The sequence below is a fragment of the Zonotrichia leucophrys genome, chromosome 1A, assembly GCF_028769735.1.
Source record: "Zonotrichia leucophrys gambelii isolate GWCS_2022_RI chromosome 1A, RI_Zleu_2.0, whole genome shotgun sequence".
Taxonomy (NCBI): Eukaryota; Metazoa; Chordata; class Aves; order Passeriformes; family Passerellidae; genus Zonotrichia; species Zonotrichia leucophrys.
In genome coordinates this window covers 60,298,298-60,310,187 of record NC_088170.1, presented here as the reverse complement: position 1 = coordinate 60,310,187, position 11,890 = coordinate 60,298,298, and the positions used below count along the sequence as shown (strand labels likewise).

Genomic DNA, 11,890 nt, shown 5'->3' with positions numbered 1-11,890 from the left:
GAAGGAAGGAAGAGAAGGAAGGAAGGAAGGAAGGAAGGAAGGAAGGAAGGAAGGAAGGAAGGAAGGAAGGAAGGAGGAAGGAAGGAAGGAAGGAAGGAAGGAAGGAAGGAAGGAAGGAAGGAAGGAAGGAAGGAAGAGGAAGGAAGGAAGGAAGGAAGAGGAAGGAAGGAAGGAAGGAAGGAAGGAAGGAAGGAAGGAAGGAAGGAAGGAAGGAAGGAAGGAAGGAAGGAAGGAAGGAAGGAAGGAAGGAAGGAAGGAAGGAAGGTTGGTTTTAAGACATGACAGCCACCTCTCATGTCATTGTAGCTGAGCCAGTTATGCCCCATCAGAAGGGCTGAATAAGGTGAATGTCCTGATACCTTCCCTAGAGGGGTTTTGCAGCTGAGCCAGTTGTGTAAGGGAGGACATTGACATGATAAAAACTATTATCCCACCTAACAGGATCTGCTTCTTATCAGCCTCTTCTCCTATCTGGCTCAAAACCCAGCTTGTCCCTAAACAAAAGTTAATGCACACCTGCTTGGCTCCTGGGCTGTGACCTTGCACATCTTTAGCAAAGCACCAGCTGCTTTTGGAAATGGACAATTGTTTGTCATCAGCCATTAACATTTCAGTCTCTCACACTAAGTTAACTCTAATTGGTGATCACGATGCTTTAAATATTTAGTTGATAGGACTGTTTATTAGAATCATGTCTATAGAATAAACTAAATTGGGTCTTGGATTGAGAAGTAAACTGTGTACCCATAACATCTGGCCTTAAGATTCACAGCCAGAAGACTATTACAGTAAATTAGTAAACTGATTTACCACATTAATTTACCTGTTCCTGAAATACAACCTGCTCGTAGGTGTGGCTCCTTATTTTTTCCCCTCTCCCATCCTGTGCTTTGGATAGCTTTTTTCTGCACAGAAAAACGATCCTTTTTTATTCTTGCTATTGTAAAGGCAGTGTCAAAGTCTCAACCCTGTTGTAAGGTGTGAGGGATGTTGGAGAGAGCCAAAGGATGCAGAGCTTAGGCACTACTACAAAGTTGCAATGAATTGTTTATGGATGTGATTTATGTTTAAGGGGTGAGCAATGGCAGAGTAACCAGGAAAGGGCTAAAGCAGCACCCCACCCCAAGATATCCAAGACAATCCAGGCCACCTGCTCTCCATGGCAGAAAGTCTGAGTGTTTCTGAATTCATTAGTTATCTCCTGTGCCAGCCTGAAAGGTCTCAGGCCCCTTTCTTGAGTGGCCTGTGTTTTCTAAAAAGGACCTGGTGTGGGGTGATGGGTGTAGATCTCTGTGTTCATCCACTCAGCTTTGATCCACAGCCCCCAAAAGGGTTTCCATAAGGAACTCCCCTCCTTTGGTTGTGTACGTGTTCAACAGAAGAGCAGGCATCTATTTCCAGAGGTCTTTTGAGACACCTCTCTCTCTGACTCTGTGAGGCAATTAAATTATTATCTCAAGTGGTAAGAACAGTAAAATGCTGGTGAAACAGTGCCATAATTAAAGAACTGACTCAAGGAAAGGGATTTACTGATGATGCCCTGGGTATAATAATGTAGGATCAAAACCAGTGCAGAATAATAATAGGAACCCTCCAAGTCAGATCAGTTGCTTCCCATGTTTCTTGGTTAATCATATTTAAAGACTAAATTACATAACAAATTGAAAAGTGATTTCATACATAGTGCTTGCTGCAGACTAAAGCCCACACAAATCAATGTATGTGGCTTTCTTGTTTCAAGAAAACATGCAGCATTTTCTAAAGAATTTTTAAACTTTTTTCCTTGCAATATAGTTTTCCCCTCTCTTACTGAAGTTTAAATTTTCCCTTTCTGTCTGTTCCCTTAGCTCCAATACCAAGTAAGATCATCTCCTGAGCTTCTGTAGATTTGGTCTTCCAAGCATAACTAACAATCTGCTCTTTCTGAAGTGTTGCAATAATTCTAAAATTAGATCTTGGAACATGAAAGCACTTCTCTAACAAACCTCTAAGCAGAGGACAGAAAAGGTGATGAAAGTGAATTTTACCTGAGATGAAATCATTCAAAGTCTCATTAAATGGCCCTTGCAAGAACTTCATGAACACTGAGTCTGCTGCAAAAATATTTAGGGCATCTTCCATTTAATATCTAAGTAAAGTATACAATGGAAGATGGATATACTGAACCCAAAGGAACTAAATATTTGCTCATCAGTAATGACCAGGAACATGAAAAGAAGTAGTGTATCAATGGCACTAGGAGCTGAGCCAAGCAGGATGTAGAGCTGTGCTTCTCAGCCTTGGAATTGGTCAGTGGCTGAATTTTCTGGATGTAAAATTAAACATTTCAAGTTTACACAGGAGATTGAGGTGTTCATCACTTACACTACACTTACATTCATATCTCTTCAGTTCTTGTGAACATCTGCAGAAGCCATGTCACCAATAGCTCCATGTAATAGGAATAGTGGCCACCTTTTCCAGTATTACACCAATGACAAAAAAATGCACAATGACTTTGGGGACAGAAGAACTAGGTCTGGCATTGTTTCATACCACAAATATCAGTCTTTCTTAATGAATCATTCTGCTCTTTTGAAAATGCCAAGCACAAAATTTAGAAGTGAACGATGTCAGGATTTAGATGCATGTTTGGTTTCCTCTAATCTTTTATGACTTGTAAAATAACTGATTACCCTGAGCAACCATCCTCAAACTTTGGAAAAGCAAAAGTGCGAAGCCAAAAGAGCTAATTACTAAAAAGTAGAAAGATTCCATTCTTGAGCAAAGCAACATTTAAAGTTATTTTTGTAAGGTGCTCTAAACATTCAGAGTCACCATGACATTGTCAAGTACAAACAGGCAAGTGATATAACAAATATGACTACATTAAGATAGAAAATTAGATTAGGTTTTCATTGTATGAGAAACAAGGTTTCAAAATACTAAGCTGATCACTCAACTGCAAGTGTGAGAAAGGAGAAGTAGTTCATATGCTAAAATAACCAAGTATAACCTGGGTTAATTTTTATAAATATATATGGCATGTATCTAATTCCTATACATAGAGTTAACATTTTTCACCCATAGCACACTGCCATCATACCTTTGTAAAGCATAAGAGCAGTGCTAATGATGGAAAGGCATTCCCACCTGGATGTGCCCACAGTGACTGACCAAAGGAAGTGTCATATCCCAGCAGAGGACACCTCAACCCATTGGTGTTTGCTTCCAGGGCTGCTGGTGTCCAGGGATCTGGATGTGGATAAGTTCAGGGGAAGGGGAGACCAGGGAAGTGTAATTTTAAGCCAAGAAAAGTGCAATTTGTGAGAAAACATTTGCATAGCATATTGAATAATTAACAGGAATTACAATTTATAGCTATAAGTACAGGCAAGCTGCAAGGTGGGGGCAGAGCCCATTGCCACTCACTGTCTGAGAGAGGCTGGGGGAAAGGGTGGCATATTGTGTCACATTTCCATAAGGCTCACAGCTGAACAAAAAGTACCAAGGGCTCTTCTAACCATGAAATCTTCAGAGAATCATTTATTTCAGGAGACAAAGGGTGCTGTGTGTTTGGGTTGTGGAAGTGTCAGGATAAAAGATTAAAGATTCTTTATATATTCTGAAATATCCCTCCTCAGAGAGCATTAAAGAAAAGCTTCAGGAGACCAATGCAATCAGGAACATCAAAGACATGTCAAGCTATAATGAGAAAGACCCAAATGCCCTCCTGGTGCAGCACTGCCAACATTAGTGGATACTCACCAGGGGACAATTTGTCCCATTTTTGTTATTAGCAGCATCTGTAAGAACTGCTTGCCACCTCCTGGCAATACATAATTGCAGGCAAAAAAAATGGGGGGAAAAAATAAAGCACCATATTTTTTATTCAATCAAGCCCTTTTTGATTCCCTAGGAAAATAATTCTGGGAAGATATGAGAACAGCTGTTTAGACAGTTCAGAAAACACTTCATCCAGACTAATGAAAGTGTTCAAAGCTTTAATATATTGTACATTATTCATATAATTTGAAAATTAAAAAGGCTTTGAGATTTTATTACTTAAGTAATAAAATGTGATGTAATTTCTACTCTTACTACTAAATATTCAATAAATTAATATTAGTACTTTATGGATACTTATATCTGATGAAAAACCACACATCCTTGATAAATTACTAAACAATTATTGAAAATATTTTGATGCTAAGGGAGAACCTAGTCACAAATTGGAGGTCCATGGGCAGAGCTCTCCTCCCTGTTAGGACCAAAGCCAGGGTTCTTTTTCTCATGGCTCAGCCATCAGCAAGCACTGGATCCAGGCAGAACAGTTCAGACAGGAGCAATAGACTCATGAGAGCACTACCCTCATTTCCACTCCAGTGAATGTGTGAGAGCTGACAGAGCAAAACAAACAATTCATGTATGTAGCAGCTCTACTTCCAATAAAAACAAAACCCTTTTAGACAGAAAATTTCTGTTCCTGATGTTTTCCCTGTGTCACTCTTGCCCCAGAATGGCCATGCTCATCTCCCACTTGTCCTCCCACACACTCAATCTTGTGTCTGTGGTGGTTCTTACTCAGTTAGCAATTTTTGCTGGGGAGTTATGTGGAGCTGCTCGTAGGTGAGTCATTCTTGCACATCCCATGGAGAAGTGCCACCAACTTGTGTTACAGTAGCTTGTAGAAACTAAAAGCCACCCAGTAAACACCTACTAAATTACAGCAAATGAAATGCCATCACAGTGACAGATTATAGTGCTGCTCCCAGCTCGTTTGTCTTGTCTAAATTAGTAGGTCAAGGGAGATTTTCTCCCTTCAAAGAAAGAAGGCAGGCATCTATTAGCCTTCAGTGAGAGGTATACTTTTGAAAACCAATTTCTCTCACAGTAAGAATGTTATCAATGGTGACAAAGTCAGAAACAAATTCAAAACTATCTCTCTAGCAGTTGCAACTGAATGCAGTATTCTACACATCTGCTTGCAAGTTGTTTGGGCATTAGTAGTTCATGCTCTGTTAAACAAATATTGTTTTCAGTTCCTCATAGAGGTGAATGAAGAACAAAGTAAAATCACTGCTCTGTCCCTGGTTTGGTATGTTTACAAAATGCTTTGAGATGTGTTGGAATAACAGACAGTAAAAGTAGGTTATGTTCCCAATTAACTCAAAGGTTTTATAAAGAGCCTTAGACCAACAGAATAAAAAGTATTCAGAAATATTAATAACTCTCTCAAAAGTATAGCTAGAAACTGAGTATAATCATGAAAATAAATTACTCGTTTAACTGCTCTGCAGGATAAAATTTTACATTTTTCTCCTGTTTATATTTGCTATGGAGAAGCAATCATTTTAGTGCTGGTTGAACAATTTCAAATGAACCCTTATGGCTTGAACACAGCTCTTTAAAAGGTTTTTTTTTTCTGAGCAACAAATTACTTACATTCCTGCACTTTGCTCTACTCTAGTAATTTTTACACTTTTCCACAATGTTCATACATTAGAGGGAAGTTAGCTACAATACCTTGGCATTAGTATTCTCCTCACTAGTGAGTGACATATTGCAACAATGGCTTGTTGAAATTAACATCTACCAAGGCTGAGGATGACTTTCTATAATATAATGTCATTTCATTTGAAAGAAAATCAGGTTAGGTTGGGTTTCACCATCTCAGACTGATGGCACTTAAACCTTAAAGAAAATAATTTTCCTCTTACTTGCAAATGCTATATTGCCAAAGAATATAAATGATAGTTTTATTCCATGGCAGCATTGTTCCATAACCAATGGAAATACAACCTATGTATAGGTGCCTTCCTAGCAAGCATTTTAAACACAGTGCAGCCAGTGACCCAACCTGGGGTTGTCCCACAGCCAAACCAAAAAAGCTGTGGCTACAAGTTTTCTTACTTGGCTGGCCAAGTTGTCTTTTACCTAGGGTTTTCTGGGGGAGAGATAAAATCCAGTAATGCATATAATATCCCATATAATAACTGGACACTAGGCATGTCTCAGTTTACAGACACCTATACTTATAAATCAGTATATGTGAGAGATATACTGATTCACTTTTGTTGAAGTACATTCTAACCCACTATGATTTCTCACTACAACATTTGGTTGTTATTTCATCCCCTTTAAAATAGAAAACAGAAGAAATTCTGTAATCTCCAGGCAATAAAGCAGTAGGCCACTAACCTCCAGGTCTCTTCTCCAGAGCATCCTACAAATAACTGGTACCATATTATCCTTTGTGCCTCAGAGGAGCCACAAGGCATGTTTGACACCTTGATTTTGAATGGTGCACCCCTGGGTTGTCCTCCTGGAGGAGAAGCAGCTGATTTGAGCATAGTGGTACCTTTTCCACAGAGGCAGTCTTGTTACCCCAAAGCATCTTGCTGCTCCAGGCTATTAGGTGTTTTCACTGGTGTGTAGCTGATATTACCCAAAGCAACCAGAATTCTATTTCTGTAATCAGAAGCTCTCACAGCCTAACATGAGAGTGGATAATGGCCACTGCTCTTCACTGACACTTGAAAAACTGTAAAAAAACCATATCTCATGGACAGCTAGGAAAGAAGATTGTAGTTCAGACAAATACATTGATCCAATCCTTGGCACCACCTCTACCCTGGCTAGGAGTGGCAATGCTATGAAAAGTATAAACTTAATTTTCCAAAGCTCAGCATGGCTTCTTCAGTTTGCTCAGGTACCTTGCTGGTGCATGTAGGCAGCTTCATGCTGAGTCCCAGGATAGTTTCAGTGATTTGGACTCTGTGCATGGTCCCTGGCTCAAGTATTAGATAAAATGAGATCCCCTGGATTTCAGATTGGAGAAGACCCAGGGTGGGGTCTCTGCTTCCCCATCAGGCACAGGCTGTGGGCCTGTACCAGGCTGGTGGTGCAGAAGAACAGAAGTAAAGAACAAGCCCATCAAAGTCAATGCTTTTTGTAGGCAAACTCCTAGGAGCTGATCACCCTATATGCACGAGTCTTCCTCTTATTTTTTCTTGCTTGAGTGCCAAGCTGGGAGCAGATGGTACATTAGTCACCCTTAACTGGAGGGTAAGAAAGTGTGATTTCTTTTTTTTCTAAATTCAGTTGAGACCCTCATCCCATTTAGATTCCCAGCTCAATGTTTATTTGTCTTACACAGAACTTGTACTTTCTACCCCTCTCAAATGCTAATCCTCTCCACACATATGCTCATTATGCAAAAGCATATGACAAACACCATCTGGGAAAATAAATAGCTCCTCAGCTAACTGTGCTGCTCCCTCCCTTTACGTCACCCACCTCACTATTGTCTCTCCTATTTTTATCTGCAAGACAGCAATCACTCAATCCAGCTATTAACTTAAAAGTGCTGTTTTAGTCAAGCAAGCTGCAGATCCCAGGCTGGGCAGTAGAATCTATTCCATTTTTCGAGACGATGTGCGTCTCCATGATAATTTGAAAGCAGCCATAGCACTGAGAAAAAAGCATGTTACTTTTTTAAAGGGCAGTTGATACCACTGACAGATACTAGTCCTGACCTTAAGAAGTCCACGCTTGTTTTTTAGCTAGAAGGTTACATTTTCTCCCCCATAAAATATGCAGCTCTTGCCACAATTCTACCTCGTTTCCATGGATTCCTGAGACAGTCCTTCATCTCTGACAGATTATTCCTCATACTGTTCAAAGCCTAACTAAAATGGTGCTAAATAGGGAATGACATTAGCCAAGTTCAGTGATTTCTCTAACCTCTAAGTAGATGGATAAGAGTGGGAGCCATGCTGTCATTAATCATGGTAGATTTGTTTTCTGCCAGAAAGTTAATCAAAAGAAATGAGGATGTATACACAAGAGAAAGGCATCCCAGAATATTCTGGTTTGGATTAGGAAAATCATCGTGACTCAGCAAAGGAGACATTAATTTGGCTAAATCAAACAGGATCTGCACAAACCAACCATATTGTGTTGAGGCTAAGTAACCAAGAGAAATTCAAAATGCACAACCAGGAGACTCAGCAGCTGACACTGTGATATAAAGGCAGAGCTGTAAATGTACCCTGCAAGAATTGTGGGGCCATAAACACCGCAATACTATATCTGTTTAGAAAAAATATGAGACAGAATTCAATGATGACCTTATCTGAGCTACAAATTCTTGTCAATTATTATATGCTTGTAGGGACATGTTTAATAGATGGCAGAAAGTCCTTCTCATTTGTCCTCAGAGACAGCACTGATATTGCCCAGCTAAGAAATCCATTATACAGCTACAAAAGAGGCTATTTGATTTCATGAGCACGTGCCTTTATTATTTTAAGAATAATTTAACATAGGCAGAGGAAAGCGGAATCTGTATAAAAAAAGACCAGGATTTCCAGCATTTGCAGTTACCACCAGCTTTGGGGTTCTTGTGTTGCCTGTACTTTTTTTATTTTCTTTTTTTTTTCTTTTTGTGGAGAGATTATTTTTGGTTTTCTCCCTGTTGGTTCCACAATTGAGGGAGTTTCACCTCAGCTGAAGCAGAGGGGTTTAAGGCTGGTGCACAGTTTGGGAGTCAGTGTTGCTCAGAATACATGCAATAAATACACTCTGTGCTGCTGGATGCGCCCTTAACTCTCTTCTCTTTGTTGTTACAACAGACGAACCAAACTCCTGGAGTGCTCCCTCTGCCACCTCCCCAGGTCTGCCGGAAGTAGCTCTTTCCCTCGACGACATAATCTCACCATTATCTTCATCACACATAGCCCCACCCTCTGACCCTTCTCACCAGATAAGCCCAGAGCCAACATGGGATATCAAGAGGGAACACGATGTAAGGAAACCAAAGGAGCTTTCGGTGAACGGTCACAAAAAGAAAAGGTTAGGAGAACAAAGAGAAAGGTCAGCAAGTCCTAAAAAGGTAGACAGGTCAAAGCACGAAGAGGCTTCTTGGAAAGGCTATTCAGGAGGCAAAAATAAGACCACTGATGGTGGCAGGCCCACCTCAGAAAGCAAAGTGGTGGGACACGGCGTTATGATCGAGGCTGGCGCAAGAGAGCACATGTGTGCTGGAAGCAGTGATGAACAGTTTGGGAGGCTGAGGAAGCCAGAAAGCAAGAGAGGAGGATCTCTTAGCAAAAGAGACCACAGATCCACAAACACCAGTGAGAAGTCAGCTGCAGCACCCGACCACGTCAAGACCGATACGGGAGCTGCCAAGACCTACGGTAGCAACCGCTGCAGCTCGCCTGGAAGCGATATGGACCACAGCCAGAGGGACCCTGATGGGAAACCCAGCGAGTTCCCCAGGAAGGGACATCTCCACTCCATCAGCACTCGCAGCACCAACACCACAGTTCGAAAGGCAACGGTCTCTCCAGGGCCGTGGAAAATCCCTGGCTCGGATAAGCTACCAAGCGTCCTGAAGTCTGGTACTTCTGCCATGAGCAGATAAGCAAGGGACTGTTGCCCTCTAACTGTCTCAAACTGACGCAGAACATTCTTCTTAGTTTTTGTCTCACATTGGTTTGTTTTAATTTATTTTAACTATCACACATATACACAAAGCATTGAGGAATGAAAACATTAGTGTGTAATTCCATGACAATGTGCACAGTATCTAATAAGTTCAAAAGCATATAGTCAACACAGAGATTTAAAATCGACCCTAAAGTCCCAGTTCCATTTTAGGGACTTTGGCAGCTATGGAAGAAACCAAAACAATATGAAGGACAGTACATCAGAGAAGGATAGTGCAGTGTAGCTTTAGCATTTTTTTCCCACTGCATGAAGGACTTGGATTTCATTCAAACTTTATATCAAGAAACTGGAACAAGTTAGAGCAATCACAAACTGGAACATCGCCTTAAATAAAACTGCACGGAGCAAGCTGAAACCGAGAGAGGATCTTTTCATGGAGCTAAAATGTTGTAAATAAATTGTTCTCGACATATCTAGACAGGGGTTAAAGGGTTTCTTTAAAGCATCGTTCGGAACTGTACACCCATGACACGTCTCCACTGTTAACGCTTTGGGATAGTCCACGTGGCACCCTGTAGAATAGTTCACCGGGTGCTGCGGGAGGAATGGGGAATCCAGTGGATTAGTTTCTGTGATACCATTTCTACTGCCATTTTTGTGAACAAACCATGTTTCTGTACATTGGAAAGGAGTTAAGGTGGAGTTGTATTTGCAAATTATTCTCAAAAGTGATTTATTACAGGTTCCCCAAGTCCTGCGAGGTAGCACACAAACCAATTGGTCAGGCTCAAATCCCAGGCATCTGCAAGGCCCTTGCAATGAAAGGAAGAGTGCTACAGAGAAAAAGCTGCAGTTTCCTTAAGGAAAGGCCTTTCCTTCCTGCAGAAGATGATAGCATCACTTATCAACAGTGCTATGTTTCATACCCATCCGCATTTACTTAGGACACTCTCACCTCTCATCCCCTCAGTCTGGCAGAGCAGGTGCCTTTCAGGCACATGTCAACAATAATTAGACTGGTTTCTGAAATACAGTTGTCGGTGTCCTCATTCAGTAAATTCAGTATTTTTCCATTTTTAAAATGGTTTCCATTTTACCATTTTTTCCCTATCTCCATTTTTTTCTTCTTTTTGTTTTTATCTTTCTTGCTTGTCTGTTTTGAATTTTAAGCCTTAAGTGCCAGGTAAACATTCCAGTCTGCCTTCACAGGAAATAACTCCAAGTTCAGTCAATCAGTCATTATCTTGTTTCAAACAGATGTGTGTGTGTCTGTGTAAGTGTGTGTGTGCTTATTCGTCTGTCAAAATTAAAACAAAATCCTGGGCAATAATACATTGGTAATTAAAAAAAAATTGTAAAGCTAAGTACTGTCAAAAATTCATATTTAAAAATTATTGTTCACTAGCAATCTTAGTTCCTCACACGCTCTGCTGAAAAACTAGATTGAGATTGGCTTTGTTCCAAGAAATTAGCACATTACTGTATGTCTCAAACATTGCACTGGACTGCGAAATTTATAGACATGTTTCTTCCTGTCCAATTATTTGAAAAGCCTCAAGTCAAGGATTTTGCAGCTTTCAATTTTTTTTTTTTGAGAAAGAAAAATCCATTTATAATTTTTAAAAAAGCACAAATCCATGTAGCTGTTTATAAAACTCTTATTTAATGGGAAAAAAAAAAAGATCTTTATCCCCTGAACTAGAATACAATATAATTTGCCATTAATTTATTGAATCTGATTTTGGACAATGCTTCTGTAGTGTAGATGCACGTCCCGGTATCTTATTTTTATGTATAAAGAAAGCAAACAATGAAATCTGAAAACCAGTTGAGATTATGCTTGCATAAACTCTAATTTGCACAGTTCACAGCTACTCCTTGTGCAGTAATTGCTTTATGCGGCTGTAATCGATAACCTGTGAAGACAGCACATCATCTAAACCCCATTCCAAATAATATTTCTGTGTAGTGTTAGCTGTGAATTTACCTTGTACAGCTCTATCTCTATAAATATAATTCCATGTATTAATAGTCACAGAAAGGCTGTAAGTGAGCAACTATTTTTATGAAACGCACCACTATGGATAAATTAACTTTTACAGAAATCTTGTTTACTGTATGATATTCTAAACCACTGTCAAATAAAATATATATCCAAAAATCTTTCATTTTTTCAATTGCATATAGTTTGTGTTAATTTTGAGTAACATGCTTCAGTGTTACCCTGACAAACAACCATTTTCTTGCATATGGGTACAGGTAATTAGCTACTGCCTTATGAAAACGGGAAAAGACCATTTTAATTTCTTACTGCAATATATGAATAAACATGTCAGTGACCAAACAAATTTTATAATGGCAATCAAGGCTTATGAGGCAACACAGGCACAGAAAAATCTCTTTCTTTATGGGGAAGCCTAAACCCTTATTCTGCTTCCCATCCAAGAGACAAAGG

The 11,890-nt window shown here is 39.9% G+C and overlaps 1 protein-coding gene across 17 annotated transcripts in view; it reads left to right on the top strand.

The window, feature by feature from the left end:
• MAGI2 (membrane associated guanylate kinase, WW and PDZ domain containing 2) overlaps nucleotides 1-11,617 on the top strand; it is a 719,010-nt gene extending 707,393 nt beyond the window's left edge. For 12 of the 17 annotated variants that reach the window (XM_064702938.1, XM_064702931.1, XM_064702927.1 and 9 more), the window contains one exon: nucleotides 8,616-11,617. In XM_064702938.1, the coding sequence (XP_064559008.1) occupies nucleotides 8,616-9,409 (794 nt within the window). In that variant the 3' untranslated portion in view covers nucleotides 9,410-11,617. The remainder of the gene's footprint in view (nucleotides 1-8,615) is intronic. The other 5 variants (XM_064702943.1, XM_064702942.1, XM_064702939.1 and 2 more) reach the window with 2 other exon arrangements.
• Nucleotides 11,618-11,890: the final 273 nt, after the last annotated feature.